General features: G+C 40.3%; 2 protein-coding genes across 2 annotated transcripts; both read right to left on the bottom strand.

Annotated features, from left to right (window-relative positions):
* Positions 1-7,205: 7,205 nt before the first annotated feature.
* LOC135152037 (uncharacterized) lies at positions 7,206-8,212 on the bottom strand. The gene is made up of 2 exons (XM_064091449.1): positions 7,316-8,212; positions 7,206-7,235 (listed from the first exon to the last, which is right to left on the bottom strand). The coding sequence occupies exons 1-2, from the start codon at positions 8,210-8,212 to the stop codon at positions 7,206-7,208; spliced, it is 927 nt and encodes a 308-aa protein (XP_063947519.1).
* A 15,407-nt stretch (positions 8,213-23,619) lies between these two features.
* LOC135152036 (uncharacterized) lies at positions 23,620-24,947 on the bottom strand. The gene is made up of 2 exons (XM_064091447.1): positions 23,972-24,947; positions 23,620-23,891 (listed from the first exon to the last, which is right to left on the bottom strand). The coding sequence occupies exons 1-2, from the start codon at positions 24,945-24,947 to the stop codon at positions 23,620-23,622; spliced, it is 1,248 nt and encodes a 415-aa protein (XP_063947517.1).
* Between the last annotated feature and the right edge of the window lie 2,070 nt (positions 24,948-27,017).

Genomic DNA, 27,017 nt, shown 5'->3' with positions numbered 1-27,017 from the left:
CTTATAGGCCTTCATTTCCACTTAAATTGGTTGGTTGTACTTAAGTGTTTAGTGTCTTTTGATGTGTTTTTATTGTTTTTCTGTGCAGGTCACGAGTTGAGGTGATGAAGTGATTTTCTATCATTTTAGGTTGTTTTTAGTGCATTATTTGCAAGAATAGAGAATTGTGGATTCATCGCGACTTGGGATTTTGTGGGTATATCTTCTACAAACCCTCACGAGAGCACACTCGTCCACTAGAGCTATCTAGGGGTTTAAAGGGCTTGTTGCATATGCTAAATGCAACCGTGATCACCTACGGAAGTGGTACTAGAGCGAGGAAGGACATGCACGCGAGAACGAGCTGAAAAACGAAGAATTGGGCTGCCAGTGGCAGACAGTAGCGCGCCCGCGCTAACCTCTAGCGCGCCCGCGCTATCTACTGCTGCCACTAGCGCGCCCGCGCTAGTATAGCGCGGTGGCGCCCTCCAGAAGTGTTCCGGGCCGATTTTTATAGCTTTGCTGATGGATTTTCGCAGCGGACGAGGCCCGGTTGACTTAGTCAAAGCATTTTAATCTCTCAAGTGTAAAAACCCTAGCCTCGGAGAAGTAGTTTTTATCGTAGAATATCGAAACAATTTCATAGTTAGTTTTCTTTTGTATCAAAGCACATTATCAGTTGTATTGGATCGTTCTTTGCGAGGAAGTGACAGTTTCGAGCAAGATCGTGAACATCAAATCTGTAACGTGTGATCCTTATTATTATTAATTCAAGCATTTTTATTTCGTTTAATTCTTGTCTTTTATTTATCATGCTTTCATTAGAACCCATGATGTCGATTAGTTCGATTATGAACTAACCGCCTTCATGGGATTCTAATGGATTTATCGATGTAGTCTAGTAACGAATATTACTTACTTGATTTTGTGACGTACGCTGATTTCTTTGCATGAGCCGTGCTTATTCTTCTTAGGAGCGTAGCTAACTTCTAAGTTGTTTGTTAATTCTTTCTGAAGCGAGAGTGGATGATTGAATTTAGAACTATGCCATGTAAACATAGGATTATGTGAATGAAACATAATTTGTGGTAGACTTGAACTATTTTTATCACCCTGTGTAATCACGATAGATGACTTGTTATTTAAACCTCTCTGCTTACACTACCGCTATAGAGATATAGGGTCTGAGCTTTGTTGGTGTCCATGAGATTTCTGTCTTAATTGCGGATTTTGATTGGTATGATATGTGTGCAACGAGAGTTGGCATGTATTACTTTCGTGTTGTCTGATTAGGATCAACAGTCACATGTTAATCAGTAATTTCAATTCTAGATGAATTCGATAATGAAGTTAGAATCCCATGTGTTTTCCTATTCTGAATTTGATTAGTAATTTTAGTTATTAGTATAAAAGAAACCATCCTTGTTAATTGTCTTGGCAGTGAGAATTGATCATACATTGTTGCATAGGTGCGTATTCTTAATTCACCAGTCTCTGTGGGAACGAACAAATATATTACTTGTGATCACGTGCGCTTGCGTGTAGTGTAGTTTTCACCGAACAAAACTCTGTCGAGTCTTGACTATGTAAACTCTGATCAGACTTTGCTAAACTCTGTCAGACTTTATCAAACTCTGATCAGCTTCCCGATTAAACTCTGATGATTCCTGTTCTAAAACAGACTTTAAGAATATTAGTAATCATCAATTATATCTAACACAAAGACTCGACAAAACGAAACAGAGCAGAGACACAAGAATGAAACAAAAGCAATCAACAACCATGGCACTCGACTCAAAAAAAACCCAGCCAAACTGAACTAAACTCAAACCAAAAACTAAACAGCAGGAACAAAGCAGACCCTGGCAATGATTTGAAGGACAAATTAAACAGAAATCCACAGAACAACAGCTCGACTAAACAGCCAGAACTCGGTAGCCAAACTAATTCGAACTAACAGCCGAACTAAACTCAAAGAAAACAGGAATCACAAAACAAAGAGAAGAAGGAAACGCAGAGCAGTAAATAAAGAAGTCGATAGGGTTTTTGCCGAGGTTTGTGAAACGAAAACAGAGAATGGGTTTTGTTTTTAAACAAAAACAGAGGAGAGGTGTTTTAATGGTTTTAAGAAATGGTTTGCTAATATTCTTTTTTTTCCAGAACAACTTTGCATTAAAATAAATCAATCTAAAGACGCAGCCTGTAAATATAGACCCTCACACAAATTGATTTTGTGTAGGGTTCAAACACTTCTTAAAAAGTTAAATCTTAATATAAAGAGAGCTACGATTAATTAATGGCTCCTTCCAATCTACAAACAACTTTGAACTTTGTAGTTAGAGGAAGATTTCATAGCCAAAGGAAACATAAAGAACAAGAATGTAAGAACAAAGATAAAATCTTGCATTAAAATATTAAAGTGTGTTTACAAAAGGAGAAGAGAGCATACAAATCAAAACTAGATCTAGACTAGAAAAGAGAGGCTACCCTAAAATTGTACTGAACTAAAAATAGAAAATCCTAGGTGCCTGAAACATGATGGGGAGATGTGTATTTATAGGGGGAAATTAGGGTAGAGGGAGGGTGCAGGTGTCCCATCTAGATCCTTCCTTAAGAATATTCCCCTATGATCCTTTTCTTCCCATCTTTTTCTCCTTTTTGCTTTATTCTTTATTTCTTCAAGCATTTGCAATTTTCCTAAAAAAAGACAAATAAACAAATAAATAGGTGAGAACAAGCAATAATTAGGCACTTAAAATATGAAAAATATGCACTTATCAAACTTCCCCATACCTATATTTTGCTCATCCTCGAGTAAACTCAAAAGAAAATAAAATAAACTAAGAAAACTAGATGCGATTCCTAGGCTCCTTTTCGTAGGCGTGACAGGTGATTGTTAAACTCGTAGACGATCTCTACAAGAGAAGTTTTGTCTCCTAAGGGTTTACATAAGATATACCCATAAAATCTGCGAGATATTATAGCAAGAGTCCTACTCGACTCGACTCTAATTTTGTTGGTGTTAACGAAAGGCGTTTTTAAGGAAAATACGACTCAAACACTCTTCTACTAATAATTAAGATACAGTTGCCTCTAATCTACTTGACTCGACACAAAAATTTACTAGAACTCCAAGGTGTGTAATGATTTTAAGGCCTTTGATGGATCCTAATCATCTAAGAACATTTTCTCTTTTTCAACCAATTTTGAACTGACCCAATCTCTATCGAAACAAATATCTAGCCAAACTTCACAAACTCTTATTCTTTTTTTTCTTCTTTTGTTTTCTTTTTTTTTCTTTTTTGCATTGACTTTATTTTGTCCGTTTTCTTAGGCAAACAATATTACCCATGTAGCGAGCTTTAGGTCAGTGACTCCCAAACCAAACGGTCTTAGGGCACTAGGTTTTAAAATCCCCCTATAGACTTAATTGCTCGAGTAGCAAAGGCCACAAAACGAGACTAGCCAATCTACGTTTGCCCATTATCTGAAGATTTTATCTATAAAGAACAATGGGTATTGAAGTAGTTTATACCTTTTCTTTTTCTATCTCTCAATTTTTTTTATTCGCAAAGGTTCGATTCGACATTGTTTCAACATGTGGATTCTCTCTCAGGTATCGAATAATATCACTAGACAATCTCTCCATTTAAAGGTCTTGTGCAAATGTGTGTGCCATCTTGGAATTACGAGTACAAATCGGTCGACACAAGTTTCAAGAAGACAACCTTACTCAACTACGTTCAAATTATCTAAAAGACACTATATATATATACTTTTCGAAAACATGCTAAACACCAACTACTCCTAAAGTTCGAGTGAGGGAAAGACAACTTAGCTAAAACATCTCTATTTTTGGATTTTCTAATTTTTCAATTTTTAGGGATTTTCATATTTTTTAAGAATTACACTAAAGCCCTCCCCATACCTAAATCATGCATTGTCCTCAATGTATGCAAAAGAGAGAATTGAAATAAGAGAGTAAAGAGGAAAAATACCTGAATAGGAGATGAAGGGATTTTTATTAACTACTAAAACAACTTACATGATCAAGGGTCGATGAGGTGGATGACCTCTTCCTCCGAATCAACAGGCAATTCTAAAAATGGTTTAAGACGTTGACCATTAACTTTAAAAACATTACCATTTTTAGGATCCTGAATTTCAATAGCACCATGAGGAAAAACAACTTGAACAACATAAGGACCATCCCATCTAACTTACCAGGAAACAAATGAAGCCTAGAGTTGTAGAGAAGAACTTTTTGGCCGGGAGAAAATAATTTTCTCAAAATAGTTTTATCGTGGAAGGCCTTAGTTCTCTCTTTGTAAATTTTAGCATTTTCGTAAGCATCATTTCTAAGTTCGTCCAACTCGGTCAATTGCAAGTTCCGATGACTACCGGCGGTGGGTAAGTCGAAGTTCAATTCTCTAATGGCCCACATGGCCCTATGCTCTAACTCAACCGGCAAATGGAAAGGTTTACCATACACGAGTCAATAGGGAGACATTCTTCAGACGGTCTTAAAGGCGGTTCGATATGCCCATAAGGCATCTATCAACTTGGTAGACCAATCCTTCCTATTCGAGTTGACCGTCTTCCCTAGAATTTGCTTAATTTGCCGGTTTGAAACCTCTACTTGGCCACTAGTTTGAGGATGATATGGGGTAGCAAGCCTATGAGTGATGGAGTACTTCTTAAGAAGTGACTCGAATGGACGGTTTTTAAAATGAGTCCATTGGTCACTAATGATAGCCCTAGGCGTTCCAAATCGAGAAAAGATATTCTCTTTAAGGAATCGAAGGACGACTTTGTTGTCATTGGACCGGGTCGGGATGGCTTCTACCCACTTAGAAACATAATCTACCGCTAGAAGGATGTAAAGGTGGCCAAAGGAACTAGGAAATGGGCCCATGAAGTCTATGCCCCACACATTAAAAAGCTCTATAACAAGGATTGGGCTCATAGGCATCATGTTTCTCCTAGTGATTCTTCCTAGATGTTGACACCTACTACATGCGGAACAATACTTGGCGGCATCCTTAAACAAACTAGGCCAACAAAAACCGCATTGAAGGATTTTAGCGGCGGTCTTCTTCGCACTAAAATGACCTCCACATGCTTGATTGTGACAAAATGAGAGGATGCTATGAAACTCACTATTTGGGACACACCTCCTAATGATTTGGTCGGGACAATGCTTAAAGAGATACGGGTCATCCCAGAAGAAATGTTTCACTTGCGAAAAAAAACTTGGCTTTATCATTTTTGGACCATGTCGAGGGAATGTCACCGGTTTCTAAGTAATTGACTATGTCGGCGAACAAAGGGAGAGTGGAAATTGAGAGAAGGTGTTCGTCGGGAAAGGACTCGCTTAAGGGCAAGTCGTTAGTGGACTCAACCACTAATCGAGAGAGGTGATCGGCAACAACATTCTCACAACCTTTCTTATACCTAATCTCTAAGTCAAACTCTTGGAGCAACAAAATCCATCTAATTAAGCGGGCTTTTGAGTCTTTTTTAGAGAAAAGGTACTTAAGAGCGGCATGGTCGGTGTAAACAATGATTTTGGACCCGATAAGATAAGAGCGAAATTTTTATAAGGCAAAGACTACGGCTAGAAGTTTCTTCTCGGTGGTAGAGTAATTGAGTTGGGCATCATTTAAGGTCTTACTAGCATAGTAAATGACATGAGGCCTCTTATCTATTCGTTGTCCTAAAACCGCTCCTATGGCATAATCGGATGCGTCACACATGAGCTCAAAAGGTTGACTCCAATCGGGAGACTTCATGATCGGGGCCGAAGTCAATTCTCTCTTAAGGTCTTCGAAGGAATGAACACACTCGCTTGTGAACTCGAATTTGACATCCTTAGCTAGAAGGTTGGTCAAAGGTCGGGCCTTTTTGCTAAAATCTTGGATGAATCTACAATAAAATCCTGCATGTCCAAGGAAAGAACGAATTTCCTTAACGGACTTGGGAGTAGGGAGATTAGCTATTAGGGGTCGACCTTAGCCTTGTCTACTTCGATCCCTTTTTCAGAAATTTTATGTCCTAGAACGATTCCCTCCTTAACCATGAATTGACATTTCTCTCAATTTAACACTAGATCCGTTTCCTCACATCTTTTCAAAACTAAATCAAGATTGTTAAGGCATTGGTGAAAAGATGGTCCAAAGATTGAAAAGTCATCTATGAAGACTTCTAGAAAGTCTCCTATCATTTCCGAGAAAATGCTAGTCATGCACCTTTGGAACGTGGATGGGGCCGTGGTTAGGCCAAAAGCTAGGCGTCTATACGCGAAGGTTCCAAAAGGGCAAGTGAAGGTGGTCTTTTCTTGGTCTTCGGGAGCAATCGGGATTTGAAAATATCCCGAATAACCATCTAAGAAGCAATAAAACGCATGACCCGCTAACCTCTCTAGCATTTGATCGATAAAAGGCAAAGGAAAATGATCTTTCCTAGTGACGGCATTGAGCTTCCTAATATCTATGCACATTCTCCAACCGGATTGGACACGTGTTGGAACTTGCTCATTGTTCTCATTGGTCACCAAAGTAATGCCTGACTTTTTAGGCACTACATGAACGGGACTCACCCACATACTATCGGAAATGGGATAAATGATCCCATTGTCTAAGCACTTAAGAATCTCTTTCTTAACTACCTCCATCATGGGAGGATTCAACCTCCTTTGAGGTTCTCTCACGGGCTTTGCATATTTTACCAAATGAATCCTATGTTGGACAATCACCGGGCTAATTCCTTTAATGTCCGAAATGCTCCACCCTATCGCTCCCTTATGCTTTCTAAGGATTCCTAAAAGTTCTTCCTCTTGTGACGTAGTCAAATTAGAGGCAATGATAACGGGATAGGACTCATTAGGGCCTAGAACAGCATACTTAAGAGTGTCAGGAAGAGGTTTGAGTTTTAACTCCGGCGGTTGTGACTCAACGGTTTTCTTTGGTAAAGGTAAATGCTCGGGTTCAACATCACGCTCTTGACTCGTTGTAGGAATGGTGGATGCTAACATTTGGTTGACCTCATGTGTGTAGTCGGAAACATCCTAATCCTCTCCAAAATGTTTTAAGCAAAATTCAAGGGCATCTTTAGGATTCATGAGATCCTGATCAACTATTTCATCAATTAGATTAACGTCCATAGGTTGATCATAGAAATCATCGAATTGTTTCCCCACATGAAAGATGTTGAGGTCGATTGTCATGTTACCAAATGTTAGCTTCATTAAGCCGTTCCTACAATTAATTAAGGCGTTGGATGTAGCTAAAAACGTTCGTCCTAGGAAAATGGGAATTTGATTCTTAGGGTTCCTAACCGGCTCGGTCTCTAGGACGACAAAATCTACGGGAAACACAAAGTCGCGTACTTTAATTAGAACATCTTCAATCATTCCCTTAGGAATTTTCCCGGATCGGTCGGCTAATTGAAGTGTGACATTGGTTTGTCGGAGCTCCCCTAAACCTAAAGCTTGGTAGACAGAATATGGAAAGAGATTAACACTAGCGCCTAAATCAAGTAGCGCCTTATCCACAAAAGCTTCTCCTATTACACATGAAATTGTAGGACAACCGGGGTCCTTGTATTTCACGGGAATTTGGTTTGAGAGAATCGAACTAATGTGAGATGTAAGGAAAGCTTTCTTAGGGACATGGTTGGTTCTCTTATGGGTGTATAACTCCTTAAGAGACTTAGCATATGAAGGAATTTGTTGAATAACATCTAAAAGGGGTATGTTGACCTTGACTTGCTTAAACACTTCCAAAATCTTCTCCATTTGAGCCGATTGCTTGGGTGAAATACGTCTTTGTGGGTACGGGACTCTTGGTTTATAGACTACTTCACTTTGCAACTCGGAATTCGGTTCCGAGTTTGGGTCACTCGACTCCTCACGGGCTTTTGAACTCTCGGGTTTGTCATGATTAATGGTAGTAATGGGTGGACTTAGAGTAGAAGTCGAATCCCCTTTCTTACCAAGGTTCTCACCAACGTGGGTATCAACTTGTTTACCCGACCTAAGAGAAATGACCGCATGCACATTATTCGGGGGTCTTTGGTTAAGAGGAAATTTCGGGTTCACCTCAGGCTGGCTCGGGAACTTGTTCTTTTCTCGCTCACACAACGTGCTAGCTAATTGACTCAATTGGGACTCTAACTTAGAGACGGCTTGCACATTAGAATGCAAAAGTTGCCTATCTTGGGTTAAAGTTTGCATGAAAGTTTGCTGGGATTGAGTCAAGTTAGTTTGCGATTTCACTAAGGCCTCTATGCTTTTTTCTAATGAATTTCGTCTCTTATCCGAATCATTAAAACCGGGAGGATTCAACGGAGCTTGACTGGGGTTTTGATAATTAGGACAAGGATTAGGATTGGGCCTTTGAAAATTGGGTTCTGGAGTTTGAAATTTTTTGCCCTTGGTTCCACGAGAAATTCGGGTGACTTCCACCCGGGGTTGTAAGTTGGTGCAAAAGGGTCATTTCTAGTCTTGGGTTGGAACATCGCGTTTATTTGATCAAAATCGTGAGATTGTTGGATCTCGGGATGGGGAGCATTATAGTTTGGGAACATAGGCAAAGATGAAGGGCCACTATGAGACTCTAAAGCTTCGAGTCTCTTGGTAAGGGTTGCTAATTTGGCATCGGTTGCCATATTGTTTCCTATCGAGTGCAAACCCCTAGAGCTAGACGACTTGATTGACTTTTTAGGTTCCCTAGTACACACCCGTAACATTGTTTTTTCGGCTAAGTCCTCGAAAAATTCCCACCCTTGATCCTCATCTTTTTCCATGAATTTGCCTTGGCACATAGACTCTAATAAAGCAGTGGTTTGACTATCTAAGGCCTCGTACACAATCTTACAAAGTCTCCATTTCTCTATTCCATGGTGGGGGCATTGTGATAAAAGATTTTTGAAACGATCAAAGAATTTCCAAAAAGACTCATTTTCCCTTTGATGGGATTGATTTATTTCATTTGTAATTCGAGTAGTCTTACGGTTTGTAAAATATTTTTTAAGAAACATTACCACAAACCCCTCCCAAGTGGAAATAGAATTGACGGGAAGACTATACAACCATTTTTTAGCATTTTCTTTTAAAGCAAAGTTGATTAGTCTAAGCCTAATGGAGTCTTCACTCAATTGTTGGAGTTTTTATTAACCACAAACCTCCTCAAATTCTTGAATGAAAAGATAGGGATCCTCACCTTCACTCCCTAAAAACTTAGGCAACATACTAATATGATGTGCCTTAATCTCAAAATTATTCCCATTAACGGGACGAAGGGTGATGCACGAAGGTTGAGCGGAACGGGACGGGTAACAACGGTCTTTAAGAGACACGGCCATGTTAACTATCGGTTCTTGAACTTCTAGGGTTTCGGAATCCGAAGAGGAAGACGAAGGAATCTCGATTATAGGTCTTACTAATCTAAATGATTCGTTCCTAACCCAAGTAGTTCGCATAAATGATAAACATGTAGCCAATAAATGCAAAAAAGTAAAACAAACAAAAGAAAGGGTGTAAAAGAGAAAGAAAAACCTAATTCTAGGGTTCCTAATAAAAAGAACTAGACCTTGCTCCTAACGTTAAGGACCACCAAAAACTCGATAAATCCAAAATTATTCGGACCGGTTTGGCCAGTTTGGAGCAGGCATTGCCAAGAGGCCAATCTCCGCGCTTAGACACCAAACCTTAATCGGCCAGGTAAGCTTTCGTTTGTCCTTAGACACCGAAGAGTCGGAATAATAAAAGATTACCTCGTCTTTTGGGTTCCTTCCTAATTGAGCGCGATATCCTAGGGCTAGAGTCTAATTCAATTTTATTAAAGGAAGGGTATGCAAAATGTGGAAATTAGTTGTTGTGGGCTAAGGAAAGAGTGATGAAATCCCTTCCCTTATCTTGTGATTGGGTTTTGCCCTTAAGATTTATTTAAATGATGCTCCACACAATGAGATTATTAAAAACGATAAACAACTATGGATGCTCTAAACTACGTGTTTTACTCTAAAGAAAGGAAGAAATTAACGCACCTTAGGGTCCTCCAACGATCACCACAATTTAAGGTATGAAAATTTAAAAACAAAAATTAAAATCTAAATGATGTGCCCGTAAGTGTTAAAATGCATGATGCAACACATATGTATTTCTAAGTAATATTTTTGGATTTTAAAATTTTCAATTTTTTTTGTTTTTCAATTTTCAAATTTGTTTGTGATTTTCTAAATAAAGACGAAAGATAAAAGTGGAGAGATACGGTTACCAAAGCAAGCTTCCCGAATTCCAAGCGAAATCCGTCCACTCTAATCCATGATTTCCGAATACTCCTCCAAATAAAAACAAAAAGTGAGAAAAAAAGCTAATCCGAAAGATTAAAAATAAAGGTGCGAAAAATTAATTATAATCCCCGGCAGCGGCGCCAAAAACTTGGTGTGCTAAAAATATTACCTTTAAATCGCAAGCGCACGATCACCGTTTTAATATTTAAGATTCGTCCACAGAGATTATTAATTAATTCTTTTCGCAACTTTAATTCTTAATCTAGGCGGAAAAGAAATATTTTTGAGATTTTAGAAAGTTTTGATTTGACTAATTAACAATGTAAAAAAAGAAGGATAACTTACTAACCGAAATCAATTAATTAAACTAAGAAATTAAAATTACACTAAAATAGACTAAAATATACTATTTAAACTACTATCGTAAGCAAGCCAAATGAAAATACAAGTAAAGTAAAAGAATCAAGACTGACTCATAAACTCAAATCAGGCACGACACAAACTCGTGCCAGCCAAAAACATTAATACGCAGCTCGGCACATCAGACCCGATAGAACAGATGCTATACTCGGCTGATAACTAGACTTGACGATATGATTCAAACCCAACAAAACAAGCATTTAACAGAAATCGACTCAGGCAAACAACTCAGTAAAGACAACTCGGAAACTGGACTCTACAAAGCTAACTCGGAACTACAAAAATGACATCAAACTTAGTCAAGAACAGGACACAAAAACTACAACTGCGACTCAGCTAACTTACTATTAACCAAACAAACTAAAAGAAAAGAAAATACATCAGCAACTCAGATCATACAAACGAAAACAAGGACTCGTAACTATTTAAAAGACTCGATCGAAAATCAAGACTCAGCCAGCAAGAAACTAACGACCTCGACTACACATTACTCGATTAGACCAGATGAAACGAAACCAACGCAGACTCACTAACTAAACACTAACTCGGCAAAACATAGCAAACCAGTAGTCGATTCAACAAACACAAGACTAAACGCAGCAGAAAACAAAGCAAACAAGCCGCTCGACATTAAACCAGCACAAGAAAAACTTGAAACAAAACCCGGCAACTCAGTTTCGAAAACAGGTTTCGGAAACAGAACATAGAGACTCGACTAAAACAAAACAGAACAGAGACACAAGAATGAAACAAAAGCAATCAACAACCATGGCACTCGACTCAAAGAAAAACCAGCCAAACTGAACTAAACTCAAACCAAAAACTAAACAGCAGGAACAAAGCAGACCCTGGCAATGATTTGAAGGACAAATTAAACAGAAATCCATAGAACAACATCTCGACTAAACAGCCAGAACTCGGCAGCCAAACTAATTCGAACTAACAGCCGAACTAAACTCAAAGAAAACATGAATCACAAAACAAAGAGACGAAGAAAACGCAGAGCAGTAAATAAAGAAGTCGACAGGGTTTTTGCCGAGGTTTGTGAAACGAAAACAGAGAATGGGTTTTGTTTTTAAACAAAAACAGAGGAGAGGTATTTTAATGGTTTTAAGAAAAGGTTTTCTAATATTCTTTCTTTTCTAGAACAACTTTGCATTAAAATAAATCAATCTAAAGACGCAGCTTGTAAATATAGACCCTCACACAAATTGATTTTGTGTAGGGTTCAAACACTTCTTAAAAAGTTAAATCTTAATATAAAGAGAGCTACGATTAATTAATGGCTCCTTCCAATCTACAAACAACTTTGAACTTTGTAGTTAGAGAAAGATTTCATAGCCAAAGGAAACATAAAGAACAAGAATGTAAGAACAAAGATAAAATCTTGCATTAAAATATTAAAGTGTGTTTACAAAAGGAGAAGAGAGCATACAAATCAAAACTAGATCTAGACTAGAAAAGAGAGGCTACCCTAAAATTGTAGTGAACTAAAAATAGAAAATCCTAGGTGCCTGAAACATGAGGGGGAGATGTGTATTTATAGGAGGAAATTAGGGTAGAGGGGGGGTGTAGGTGTCCCATCTAGATCCTTCCTTGAGAATATTCCCCTATGATCCTTTTCTTCCCATCTTTTTCTCCTTTTTGCTTTATTCTTTATTTCTTCAAGCATTTGCAATTTTCCTAAAAAAAAGACAAATAAACAAATAAATAGGTGAGAACAAGCAATAATTAGGCACTTAAAATACGAAAAATATGCACTTATCAAATAATGCAAAGCGTCGTTGAACTTGTAGAATCGAAATTATATTACTGCCCTTCGCAATATAAGATATATACACGTAGTATCACACAGTGAAACACGTAGTCACGTCAGCACGTATCAGATAATTTACATGCTTTAATATTCAATTATATATAATCAAATGAATCTTGTGTATAATCTTACATCTGATTATATACAACCAATCAATCACACCCTGGATATAATCCAAATCTGAATTACAAGTCCAATTGTAATTCAATCCCATCTCAAATTAACTCATCAAACTAAATTAATAAAATAATTGGACAATGTATTTTAAAATCGAGGACATCTCAAAAATCAACAACGCAATACTATCTGTCCAAAATAATAGATCATACTCGTCAAAATAATAATCAGACCTGATAGTAAACAATAATTTCCGGAATTTTAATAAAACTTATATCAATCGTCACAAGATTCTAATAACATAAGGCCCGGAAATTAGGCTCTGAATAATTATTAAGATATAAAGTCTAGATGCAACGTCCCTGAAACGAGAAATATAATTAAATTTGACTAAGCACAAAACACATGTCATTATCGATAACAATTCAATTAATTCACAATTAACAACGACCTTTGATCTCAATTACTCGGAATAGAGATAGAATTTAAATTAATGATTGCATATTAATAATATTAAAATTATTAACCATCACTATTATCATCATCAAAGGAATTGATAATAATAATAATCATATTAATAATAATAATAAAAATTAATAAATAATCCTTAATCAATATTCTCTTTTCTCATGACTCCTGAAATTGCTTCCTGGCCTCACTCGAACCTCGGGTTCTTCCAAACAATGAACATTTACCCCAGTCATTTATGTCTCCATTCCCTTGTATAGACTTCATTGCACTCTAGTTACAACTCCCTTGCTAATCTAGTACTCCCACCCCTGCAACTCCCAACTATTTACTCCTTAGTTCACCCTTACTTTACCAAATCCTCTATGTAAGCTCTAATCGTCAAAATTCTGTAAAACAGTCTTCCTTTTACCTCCTTTATTTTGGCACAATCTCCCTCATCTATAACACCATATATAAGTATACAATTCAGCCCACACCCTGTCACTTCCCTCTCAATTCTGACCATCTCTCAGGCAACCAACTACCGCCTCATGGCACAGAACTCCGACCTAACACTTCCCTGCACAGCCTCCTTCGTTCTCTTCAACCCCGCTGCTGCACCTCTGGCCATCACGGCGCCGCCTAACCTACAACTACCCAGCCAGCCACCATACAAACCCACCCCTGACTCCTGCTACTCGCACCCAAACACCAGCACCAACATCCACAAACACTACTCAGCAGCACGGCGGCTCCTCCGCCACCGCTGAACATCAACAATCACCACCACCTTGTACACGCAACACCACCCATTTATCTCCCTTCTCGCAACACTCTCTCGCCCGACAACTAAATCACCGACACAAATCAGCCACCCAAACTCCTCTCTTTTCAGCCTTCAATCACCACCGAAAACCAGAACTCATCACCATCCAACTCATCAGCTCCGGCCGCCCCTTGTAACCCCCAATCAACCATTAACAGCCCCTCCTTCGATTCCATACCCTCACACCATCATCAATCCACCAACACTCAAACCCATTACACACAACACCGCCGTCAACCTCCCGTTGAACACCAACCACCGCCATCTCCGATCGATCACACAAACTGATGAATATATACATATATATATATATATATATATATATATAGAGGGTTACTCCAGTGAGAACTTCTTAAAATGAGAACCGTGAGAACTTCCTTAATTTATCATATTTTGACTAATCTAAACATCAAACTAGTGGGTACCCAATATAAAAAGTGTATATAAAACTAGTCTCTTCCTAACTAGTCAAAAAAAAATTCAAAAAAAAAATTCAAAAAAAAAGTCCACTGCCACGTCATCAGTGATTTTTTTTTATTTATTTTTTTATTTATTTTTTCGGCCAGCTAGGTGGAGACCTTAATTATATACATTTTTTGTGAAAGTGCCCCTGGCGGGGCCCTTCAAATGAATGAGATATTGATAAATTAGAAAAGTTCTCACGGTTCTCATTTTTAAGAAAGTTCTCATTTGAGCAAGTGCCTATATATATATATACATATATACATACCAGCAAAAAAAAGCAATCAAATCTTACCTCGCTACGATTTCGTTTTCCCCAAGTACAAGCCCTAAATTTGTTTCCCATGTTTCTCCCAAAACTAAAAACCCTCGTCTCTCTCTGCTCAAACAAAACCCACCGTCTCTCTGTTGAACTTATCTGTTTATTCTATCTTCTTTTTATCCTAAATTGTAACAGCTGCGTGTAGCCTATTTTACGCATATCCAACTGCTTAGATTACTAATTCATTTTATCAATAAAACAAAAGGATTGCACTCTAATTTTAGGCAAAAAGAAAGACTAATTCTATTAATAATATCAAAATTTTAGGGGTCTAGATCTATTGTCAAGATATCAAGCTAAGATATTCATAATTTCTACATTTTCTAATTTGAATAAATCCGTGAAATTTTTATTTTTAAATACTTTAAATATTTGAATTAAATTGTCCAATAATTTTCGAAATGCAAATAATTAAAATAATTATCTGCAAAATTTATAAATATTTTTAAATCCGTTAAAACACAAAAATACCAAAAATTGATATATTCTGGCAATTTTAATTGGACAAAATTTGTAAAATAAACAAACACGGATTTTGATTTTTGAATCAAAAGATAATTATGATTTATCATAAAAACCAAATAACTGAAATTCTAAATCAACCTCTCGGACAGAAATAAATAATTAAAAGTGCACATTTAACACGTCATATAAGTAAATCAAATAATCACATAATAACAGCAAGTCACCAAATTATTTTAAAAATATAGCAAATTGGAATAAAATATAAAATTTTATTCCTGCTCTTTTAGAAAATTAATAACAATTTAATAAATAATTGCAGAAAATTCCGAGTCATCACAGACTTCCCCCCTTATAAGGATTCTGTCCCCGGAATCCGCGAAGAGAGAACCAAAGAATAAATTGGCTTGCAAGTCGTCTCGTGATCCGCTTTTGTAGTTGAATTTCTATACAAAATCTCGAAATGTATTGACAGGATTAGCTCGTTCAAACTTTGCTGACATACCCTCAAAATTAATTGACAATTAAGAATCATCGAATCTTAAAATATATCAGATTTAAGATATCAAAGCAATGGTCACAGATGAGTTTCGAAATCAAACTGAAGTGAAATAGAGAATTGCTGAGAGATCAATATGATCTAGAGAACTATGTTGCGTATCTAATTGAAGATACTACTAAAGGTAATTAGCCTTCTTATAATGCACAACACACAAGTGATGGCGTCCCATCAAACTCCTATCACACAGACAGGTAGTCCTTGTGTCCCCTATAAGTAGGGTTGTTCATCTCAGTTAGAGTAAAAAATTATGAGAAAATTTCAAAATCAACCAAAATTGATTGACTTTTGATAAATGAACCTTTGATACGAATCTTAGGTTTTAAAATTGGATAGATTCCAAAGATGCAATTTTCGACAAAAAGGATGATCAAAAGTGATGCAATTAGCATTATCATCCCTATAATTTCAAGAGAGAGAAATATACTTTTAGAGAGAAGTATATTCTTTAATGAATATACTCCTAAAGAAAATATGTACTTCATGAATGTCTCTATAAAAGAGAAGTTAAAACAATTCACTGATTGTGAAAATACTCAATAAAATTGTTGTGAGAGGAATTGATACAACACCCCCAGAACCGTATAGCACAATTATAGGGATATCTATTACAACTACGAAAATCACGGGTAGCTCTTAGGGGCTACCGTTAACATGAACTAATGAAAAACAAATGTGTTTAAGGGCCGATCTTGCAAAGAACCAAACTACGAGGCCGGAATTATGGAATTTCGTCCTGCGATTGCCCGGAAATGTACGTCACAAAGGTTACACGTGCCTCTCTTTAGACTGTAGAACTCGTGAGTTAATGAATCCGAATTCGTCCCTTTGCAAGGTGCCTACATACCCTATATTTATAGGGATCAAGCCCATGTAGTCCTCGATTTAGGACTCTGAAGAGATAAGCTCTTATCCCCTCTAGTTTAGGATAAGACAGCCTTCTTTCAGTAGTTATCCAGCGGTATCCCACTCCAAGTAGGTCACTTGAAGCCTTCATCTTTCATGTATATTCGAGTTATTCATGAATCATCTTCCCCCGATTGTAATTATCCTCATAATAGATGTATTTATCCCTTAATTTGTAGATAAATAGCAGCTGATATACTCCCATTCTACCTCCAACTCGTCCTCCTAAAAACAAGGAAGAAGAGTCTTGCTTGGAGTCTGCCTGCCGTTCTGCCCAGGCGGCGGAAGCCCTACCAGTGGCATCCCCTAACTGCAGCCCTGTAGCTGCATGCCAGGATGCACTCAGCGGCAACCCCTAGAAGAGGTAACCCCTAAAGCGCCTTCAGGTGCAACCCCATTCTGATGGGAGCCCTCATTATGCTTCCTATGCAAATCCGCATACCTTCTTGTACACCTTCAATGGTCCACCCAACCATGGTGAAGCCCAATATCATTTACCAAATAGCTCCAGTAAACCAAGATAAAGCCCAAATAATATGATGGGCTATAAAATAAGCCCATGGAGATTTTATGGCACAACAAGAATCAATAATGAGGAAGGTACTACCAATATTCTCATAGAAGTCTTCTCAATTGATTCTTCTGATGGCTCGTTTCGATTCTAACGATTCTTCTCGATGTTCCGATATTCTGGCCGACTCGTATTCGACTCTAAAGATTCCATCACTGATATCCATGTTAAGCAGAGGTCTCCTTTAGCTTGGTATTATTTCCAAAAATCTGCTCAAGCCTCCACAATTTTAGCCTCGCCCTTTCAGCTTCCAGCGTGTCTTGCAATTCTTTGAGATAAGGCCGATTTCAAATATTTCGGGGCTTTATTTAAATTCAAATTGATTTGAATTGTAACAAAAACCCCTAAATAGGTGGTGCAGCCGTAGAGGCCTATCACGCCTCTACCTCTTCAGCCACCCACCAATCCCTCGGGAAGCCCTGCGTCATCAAGGCTACCTCTGCGTCTCTCCACTCACGGCGCGCCACCTGGCGGGGCTGTTCCCCACTTCCTCCTGCTATATATACACATACATACAGCCTTGTTCCACTTTTTATTATCTCTTAAACTCTTCACTTTACTCTTCCTCTCTCAACCGAAGCACTCCCAGGCGCAACCCGCTCTTCCTCTCCGGCGTCCTCTTTTCCGTTTCCGTCTTCACTTCCCAATCCAAGGTATGCTCTCTTTGAGCCCTTGACGTTATTATCCTTTACGTTTGCACCATGTATGCGGCTAAATGTTTATATGATCCATGCTTGATTTTCACATTTTTTTTCTTTTTGACTGTTCACCTTGGCATGGGTGCACACACCCACATTTTCCTTTCCTGATGCTGTTGTGTCAGATTGGACTGTTAATTTGCTCTGCATGTTTGTGTAATCTATTGCACACACCAATTTTTTGAATGTACACACACCACTGTTTTTAATTGACTCCGATTAGGCCCTGTCTGTTTCCCAACTGGGTTATCGCCCTTGGTGTTGTTGCGTTGATTTGAAGCCTTGATCGTAACCCTAGACTGCAAACCCTAGGTTGCGGGGAAACCCCTCTTTTACCATCGAGCCCCTTTCCATGTCACTAATATGTTTTATATGTGTTGTTTGTGATTTGCTTGTTGTACTTGCTTAGCTGGTAGCTTAGAATAGCGATTGGGCGTTTATTGTTGTGGTTGAGGTTAGGGTTAGGGTTTGGCTTCCCGCTCTAGGTACCCTGTTAGGCTTTCCCGGAGAAGACGAACTGTCATCCGTGGCCCATACCACTCCCCTTTGAGGGAAGCAGTCCCCTTATACCTAGGGGCTCCAACTGGAGCCTTTCCACTCCTACTTCACACCCGTAGGGCTCCACCTTTGCAACCCCGCTTTCCGCAGACCCTTTTTTCCTTTTCTATTCTTTTTTTCTTTCGACCCTTTCACCTCCTGTTGTCTGCTCTGTTGACCCATCCTTTCCTCTTGTAGATGTCTCAAGGATCCATGTCTTCTCACTCGTCCCAATCTGCCACCAGCAAGGCTCCCGCTGTCCTGGTTGACACGGGATCTTCCTTTAGCCTGGACCTTCAACCTGCCCGGCCAAGCTTAGGAGTTAGCTCCAGAACCCGCTCCAGGAGCAGCTTAGTGGTGAAGGAGCTGAACTGGACCACCTCTGAGTCTAGCCAAGCGGACGGGACCCCAGGCCTCCTGTTGGACGCTGCTGCTGAAGCCCTCGAGGAGAATCCCGAGGAGGGTGAACGGGAGGCCGAGGCTTCCGTGGAGATTATCGAGCCTCCAACTGTAGTCCTGGCCTGCGAGTACATGGACTCCATCATGACTTCTGCCCGGCTGCAGTCCCTCCTGGAATCCTGCAACCCTGGTTGTACTCTGGTTATTCCGAAGCCTGGGGCGAGGTGTCACCGCTTTGATACCCTCAAGCCGGGCACCGACTACCCCAACGCCGTGCTCTCTGCTCAATTCTTCAGGCTGGGCCTATCTCTCCCCCTTCATCCCTTCATTCTGGAGGTTCTGGACTTCTACGAGGTCTCCCCCATGCAGCTCACCCCCAACTCTTACCGCATGGCGGTCAGCCTCTACATCCTCTAAGACATCCACCATGGGATGAGGATGTCTGCCTTGGAGTTGGGCTGGTTCTTCCAGCTGAAGCTCACCGGGAGGACCCCAGGGTTCTTCTATCTTACTGCTAGGAACACCCACCATAAGAAGGGTATCAAGGGCAACCGCCAGTCGATGTCGGACTGGAAAAAGCTCTTCATTTACTTCTATGACTGCCCAGTCTACCGGAAGGACTTCAATCTCTCCCCCAGTAAGCCAGCTTTCCCCTTGTCCATTGCCTGGTTTAACTTTTTAGGCTTCCCGTTTAGTTTCCTTATACTTGTGTTTGCTGTTGACATGCCGGTGCAGACCCCTTTGGCGGGAGAGTCCCTTTAGAGGGCCAAGCATGTGTTGAGGCTGTCCACCAAGTTGGGTGATGGCTCCAGCCTGCTAACTCTAGAGAATCTGGAGAGGCTCAGTTTTTCCACCACCGTGTTTGATGCATCCCCCGTTGACGAGGGCGGTGCAGGTGTTGAAGGGACGGGAAGCCCAGGTTTCCTCCTAGCTTGTAATACTAACCTTGTTAATTGCCAACGCTATGTCTCTTGCACACTTCCTGTTATATGCCATGCATTCTGTATATCCTTAGTGTTATTTATCATGCCTGCATCCTGTTGTATCTCCATTATCAACTGCATAGTTTCTGACTGTTTTCCTTCGTTTTCTTCTGCAGATATGGCTACCAATATTCCCAGTTTTGTTAAGTGCTCTACAAAGTATGAGGATCTGTTCGGGGAAGCCTCCGGCTCCCAGCCCCTATCTCTGCGAAGCCCGTGTCCCAGCTTCCCTCTCCTTCTCTCGAGCAGAAGAAGGCCTCCTCTGGGGGTCTCAAGCGGGACCCCTCTAAGACCGTGGAGGCGGGGTCCTCCGCTGAAGCCCGCTCAAGCAAAAAGCCCAGGTTGACCCTGACACGCAGCTCTCCTGCCTCCTCCTCCTCTCAGAAGACTCAGCTCTTCCAGAGGATGCTCTGTGACCAGATTCCAGAGGCCACCATCCGGGGGTGGGATAGGCTCTTCCTGACCGAGGCCGCTAAGGACAAAGTGGTGGCCAATGCCAAGAGCTTCTTCCATGATCTCAAAATCTCTGAACAGCTAGATGACACCGCTCGCATCGATGAGGGGCTTCGGGCGGACCTGAAGTAGGTGAAAGCGGACTTGGCCTCTGCAGTGAAGGAGATGGATGCCTATCAGAGGGCAAACCTAAAATTCCAGGAGGCGGAGACCAAGGCTCACCAAGAGAAGAGGAAGGAGGATATGCTGCGGAAGGGGCTGGAAGAGGAGGTAGACGGCCTACGGAGGCAGGTCAAGGAGTTGGGGCTCCAAGTGAAGGGCCTCCAGGGTGCGGCCGCCACTGCAAAGGCGGGGAGAAAGGAGCGGGAGGCTACCATCTTTGAGGCCGGGGTTGCCGCTGGCATCAAGGACTATGTGAAGTTAGCCTAAAGGTTCTTCCCAGGGAACGACTGGGCCAAGTTGGGATCCGATGCTGCGGTGGCCTTCGAAGAGGCGAAGGCCGAAGATGCTGCCGGCCTGGGTAAGGCCGTTGGGACTCCTCAAGGTCTTTCCGGAGACAGTATTGACGAGAGGGTCGCAGTCAAAGACGAGCCGAAGCCCGTAGAGCTGATCTCTGCGGGAACTGAGGTGACGCCCCCGGAAGGGGTTCCGGCTGCAACCCTTGTGGCGACCCAGGCTCCGCAGGACGCCTCCGCCGTCGACGAGAATGGCTCCTCCTCGCCTGATGCTCCTTGATCTTCCCCTCCCAGTTCCTTAATCAAACTTTTAGTTTAATTATGAATGTTTTGGAATGGCGCTTTGCGTCATGAATTTGATATTTTGGATATGGGTGCGGGCACCTCCGAATGCTCCGCAAGATATTTATGCTTGAATAGGGACCTCCCCCTGTTGGTTCGAGGAGGAATTTTCCCTTGTTATTTATGCCAACTGCTTTAATTTCCTTCACTCTTTGTCTTGTATGATTTTTCCATGTTTCCCTTGATGTTGTACTTGTCGTCTAATCCTTCCGTGCAGGTAAAGAGAATGAATACAGGGGGTAACCCTTCTATTGAAAATGTATACATTGTCCACTTTCCGGGGGGTTGTGACCCTTGGGACCTTATTCTTCAGGGTTGTTTCCTTCTTTGAGATTGTATGTTGATGTAACTATGTTAACTCCCCGATAGCGTAAAAGTACTTAACCTTTAATAATCCATCCAAGCATAAGTAAACTCGATCTTATGTGCAAGCTTGGCGTCGGGACTTCACCCGTAAGCCCCAAGTGTGAGCCTCGAAGGACACTCTTGGGCGTAACCCTAAAAATGATCCCCAAGTGTAAGCCTTCAGATAAATTCACAAGGTAAGCCTTTTAGTAATTCCACCAAGTAAGCCTTGCAATAACTCCACCAAGTAAGCCTTGCAATAACTCCGCCAAGTAAGCCTTCAGAGCCTGGATAGGCTTTAAACTCGAAAGCCTTGATAGGTTTTCATTTTCGAAGGGCTTTGATAAGCTCTACTTCCAATAAATGCAGCCTTGCAAGCTTGAAAAGCTTGAAACCTTGAAAGCTTTGATAAGCTTTGACCTCGGAGGGCTACTGTAAGCCCAAAACCTTGCAAGCTTGAAAAGCTTGAAACCTTGAAAAGTTTGATAAGGTTTAACTTTGAAGGCTACTGTAAGCCCAAAACCTTGCAAGCTTGAAAAACTTGAAACCTTGAAAGCTTTGATAAGCTTTAACCTTGAAGGGCTACTGTAAGCCCAAAGCCTTGCAAGCTTGAAAAGCTTGAAACCTTGAAAGCTTTAATAAGCTTTAACCTTGAAGGGCTACTATAAGCCCAAAACCTTGCAAGCTTGAAACCTTGAAAGCTTTGATAAGCTTTAACCTTTAAGGGGCTACTGTAAGCCCAAACCCTTGCAAGCTTAAAAAGCTTGAAACCTTGAAAGCTTTGATAAACTTTAACCTTGAAGGGCTACTGTAAGCCCAAAACCTTGCAAGCTTGAAAAGCTTGAAACCTTGAAAGCTTTGATAAGCTTTAACCTTGAAGGGCTACTGTAAGCCCAAAACCTTGCAAGCTTGAAAAGCTTGAAACCTTAAAAGCTTTGAAAAACTCTAGCCTTGAAGGGGCTACTGTAATCCCAAAACCTTGCAAGCTTGAAAAGCTTGAAACTTTGAAAGCTTTGATAAGATTTAACCTTGAAGGGCTAGTGTAAGCCCAAAACCTTGCAAGCTTGAAAAGCTTGAAACCTTGAAAAGCTTGGAACCTTGAAAGCTTTGATAAGCTTTAACCTTGAAGGGCTACTGTAAGCCCAAGACCTTGCAATCTTGAAAAGCTTGAAACCTTAAAAAATTTGATAAGCTTTCCTTCCAATCAGTGCAGCCAAGTTGTTGAATTGTGTTTCTCGAGTTTTAATGTTTTCGATCTCCAATTTTTTTTTAAGCCAAGTAATGTTAATGATAATGATATGCCTACTATCCCCCGAGTTCTTTAGCATAATTACAATTATGGTGGAGAAATAGATGCAATTGAAACCTTAAATACTTTTTAAAGCATACATGAAGCATTCAATTAACAATCATGGTAAGCAAGCAAGCATATACAAGATTTTTGTAACGGAAAACTGCGAAATTTTATTGAATCACATGGTAAAAAGTTGGCATTGCATAATTTTAGGGGGTGTAAAGACACCACCCCCCGAGCATCCTAGCAAATAAAGCAAATAGTAGCCTGATAATTTTCCTAAAAGCATAGCGATTACAACTAATAAACCGCCTTTATTGTCCTGGCCCTTAAGCCGAAGCCTACAGAAATACTACCCGGGTGAAGCTACTGGTAATACCTCTTTAAGTGTTGGGCGTTCCATGCCCGTGGTATGAGTCTTCCATCCATGTCTGTAAGGTGATAGGTACCTTCCCAAAGCACTATCTTGATGATGTATGGGCCTTCCCATTTTGCACCGAAGGCTCCGTGAGCGAGAAACCTCATGTTAGGCATCATTTTCCTGAGAACCAGGTCTCCCGTTTTGAGGGGTCGATCCCTCACTTTCTTATCAAAATATTTACGGGTCCTCTGTTGATACGCAGCAAGTTACAACTGAGTTGTATCCCTTACTTCTTCGATCAGGTCTAGGTAGAGCCTGTGGTTGACTTCATTATTCTCAGGGTCATAATTATCCCTTCGAAAGGTCCCTGCTCCAAATTCCACGGAAACCATGACTTCACACCCGTATGTTAAGGTGAACGGGATTTTGGCAGTGGTAGACCTTGGAGTGGTATTGTAAGACCACAACACCATTGGAAGTTCTTCTGGGCAACATCCCTTTTTCTCTTCTAGTTTGGCTTTCAGGGTGTGCTTAATAATTTTATTTACGGCCTCCGTTTGACAGTTACTCTAAGGGTGGCACACCGCGGAAAAGCCTTTCTTTATGCCAAGGTGTTCACAGAAATTTATCATCTCATTGCTGTCAAACTGCTTCCCATTGTCTGATATGAGCTTGTAGGGTATCCCGTATCGACAGACGATTGCACGATAAACGAAATCTACCAGCTTCCTTGCAGTGATGGAAGCCAGGGGTTCAGCCTCAGCCCATTTAGTAAAGTAGTCTACAGCCACGACTGCATATTTCACCCCTCCTTTCCCTTTGGGTAATTCACCAATCAGATCTATACCCCAGACAGCAAACGGCCAGGGACTTGTCAGGGTCTTTAGGGGTACCGCTGGGTACTTGTTTGTATTAGAGAACCTTTGGCAGCTGTCACAGGCCTTGGCAAAGCCATGAACATCCTTGTAGAGGGTAGGCCAGGAGTCGCCTTGACGGAGGATTTTGTGAGCGAGGGAGGCACCCCCCCCGAGTGATTCCCACAAATTCCTTCATGCACCTCGCGCATAATATATTCACATCTTATCCCAACAACACACCTAAGGAGGGGCTGGTTGAATCCCCTTTTGTAAAGAATTCCATCATAGATTACAAACTGGGCTGCCTTGTATCTCAATTTTCTGGCCTCATCCTTATCTGTAGGCAGGGTTCCGTTGGCTATGTATTCCTGGATTGGGGTTGTCCAAAGGTCAGACTCTTCAACCTCAACGTCCAAGACCTCAATTTTAGGGATGCTGGGCTGATATTGGATTTCGAGGGGGATCACCCCAAGCATGTGTGCATCCCTCTGAGAGCATAACTTAGCCAGGGCATCTGCATCTGCGTTGTCGGACCTCAGTATCTGCTCTAGCTTGGTTTCCCTGAATTTCAAAATTAATTCCTGGGCGTACTGCATGTAGAGATCAGTACGGGGACCCCTAGCTAGGAAGCCTCCTCGGATGTGCCAGACTACCAGCATAGAATCACTATAAACATTCATATTTTCCACCCTCATCTCCAAGGCTAGCTTCAGCCCCGCTATTAGGGCTTCATACTCCGCGTCATTGTTGGTGGCTTTAAAATCAAAGTGAATGGAGCTTTGCAGCTTATGGCCTTCTGGACTGACTAAGAAAATGCCAGCCCCGGCCCCATTTCCATTGACAGCCCCATCGACGTACAAGTTCCACCAAGGGGAACAATTCTCGGGTATGGCTACTGGAGACTGAGGTTCAGGTACGCATTCCATCCCTTCAACTTCAAAAGTGGGTGGAAATTCCAAGATGAAGTCAGCTAGCGCTTGCCCCTTGATGGCGGTTCTTTGCTTGTACTCTATGTCAAATTGGCTTAGCTCGACTGCCATTTCATGATCCTTCCAGAGGCTTCCGGCTTGTGTAAGACTTGTCTGAGAAGGAAGGATGTTCGCACTTCAATCTTGTGAGCCTGGAAGTAAGGCCTTAGTTTACGGGAAGCCAAGATTAGTGTGTAGGCTAACTTCTCGATGTTCGAGTATCGGGTTTCAGCATCGAGTAGTCTTTTGCTCACATAATATACCGGCTGCTGGGCTTGCTCTTCCTCCTTGATACGGACAGCGCTAATTGCGAACTCAGAAACCCCTACGTAAACGATTAAGGCTTCACCCTCCGTTGGTTTTGCCAACAGTGGTTGATGTGCTCAAAATAAGATTTTGAAATTAATCGCAAGTGCACGATCCCGTTTTAGTAATATAAGATTTGTTCCAAGGACTAAATTTATTTTCGCAAAAACTTAATTTCTAATTTAATCGAATTAGACCAAAAGATTTTGAGATGATTTTATTTAATCTAATTTAACATTTAATATTTTATAGTCCTAAATATAAATTAACAATTACACTAATTAAACTATCAAAATTATGATACGAATTCGAAACAACTCAGATTTTAAGATGCATTAATGATTAACGAGAATGATAAAAATGAAAATGAAAATAAAGCGGCGGATATTAAGCAGAATAAACATATTAAGCAGACAGTGGTCTAATAAAATAGGAGGACGAAATGGCAAACTGGGTTTGATGGTTACACGAGGACACGCGCCAGAAATCAAAGAAATATATAAAAAAAACATGTGCGCGACTGTATGTTAACAAAGCAAGCAGCAACATTGTCGACCGATAATATCAACCGGAATTCATGGAGGTAACCCGGAATAGCTTAAATCTCGTCGGAAAATTAATTTTACCTGAAAATCTAGCTATTCCAACTATGACAAATAAAAACCCACTAACCTCTAAACCAAATTCAACAATAAATTCTACACTAAATAGCCCCTAAACTACGCATTTTTTACCAAAACAAGACCCAAATCAAGCCAAAACAACTCCAAATTATTCCAAACTTCAAATCTAGCCAATATAAAATATAATTAACCAAAACCCACTAACCTCAAGTCAAAATCATAAACTAAAAACTATTCTAGATGTGGAAGATGATAAAGTAGGCTACTAACAACTAGGTAAAAACTAGGGTAAACTAAGGCAGACTATGTTGGAGGCTAATTAGAGAATAGGATGTTTATATAGGCCTAGATTAGGGTTTTAGGGGTAGAAGGGTCTTTGTGTCTTGATTTTCTTTTCCTTTTTTTCTTCTTCTTCTTCTTTTTCTTTTTCTTCCTCTTTTTCCCTTCTTGCACCTTTTTGTTCTTTTTTCTCTTGAATTTTCGATTTCTCTAAAAACTCTTGAAAACAAAACAATTAACTAATAAAAATACGAAAACAAGCAATAAATAGGTAGTTAAAATGTGCAAAATAATGGACCTATCAAACTTCCCCATACCTATCTTTTGTTCGTCCTCGAGTAAAAATCAAAAGAAAAGAAAATAAACTAAGAAAACTAAATGCAAGTCCTAGGCTCCTTTTCGTAGGCGTGACGGGTGATTTTAGGTTCACCAACCCGTTAAACTCGTAGACGATCTCTACAAGAGGAGTGTTTTCTCCTAAGGATTTACAGAAGATATACCCATAAAATCTGCGAGACATTCTAGCAATCGTCCTACTCGACTCGACTCTAATTTCGTTGGTGTTAACAAAAAGCGTTTTTTTAAGGAAAATTGAACTCAAAGACTCTTCTACTGATAATCAAGATACAATTGCCTCTAATCTACTTGAATCGACACAAAAATTTACTAGAAATCCAAGGTGTGTAATGAATTTAAGGCCTTTGATGGATCCTAATCGTCTAAGAACATTTCCTCCTTTTCAACCAATTTTCAACTGACCCAATCTCTATCGAAACAAATATCTAGCCAAACTTCACAAACTTTTATTCTTCTTTCTTTTTTTTTTCTTTTTTTTTGCATTGACTTTATTTCGTCCGTTTTCTTAGGCAAACAATGTTACCCATGTAGCGAGCTTTAGGTCAGTGACTCCCAAACCAAACGGTCTTAGGGCACT

The sequence above is a fragment of the Daucus carota genome, chromosome 4, assembly GCF_001625215.2.
Source record: "Daucus carota subsp. sativus chromosome 4, DH1 v3.0, whole genome shotgun sequence".
NCBI lineage: Eukaryota > Viridiplantae > Streptophyta > Magnoliopsida > Apiales > Apiaceae > Daucus > Daucus carota.
The sequence above is the reverse complement of the archived record's forward strand: the minus strand, read 5'-3'. Positions and strand labels throughout refer to the sequence as shown.

What these genes read in the sequence shown, in the direction of transcription:
- LOC135152036 (XM_064091447.1), bottom strand. Translation starts at nt 24,947, where the DNA reads ATGGCAGTCGAGCTAAGCCAATTTGACATAGAGTACAAGCAAAGAACC. An exon ending in GCCTGTGACAGCTGCCAAAG is followed by an intron (nt 23,892 to 23,971) that starts GTTCTCTAATAC and finishes TCTGGGGTATAG; the next exon opens with ATCTGATTGGTGAATTACCC.
- LOC135152037 (XM_064091449.1), bottom strand. Translation starts at nt 8,212, where the DNA reads ATGCAAACTTTAACCCAAGATAGGCAACTTTTGCATTCTAATGTGCAA. An exon ending in TCGTCCTAGAGACCGAGCCG is followed by an intron (nt 7,236 to 7,315) that starts GTTAGGAACCCT and finishes AATTAATTGTAG; the next exon opens with GAACGGCTTAATGAAGCTAA.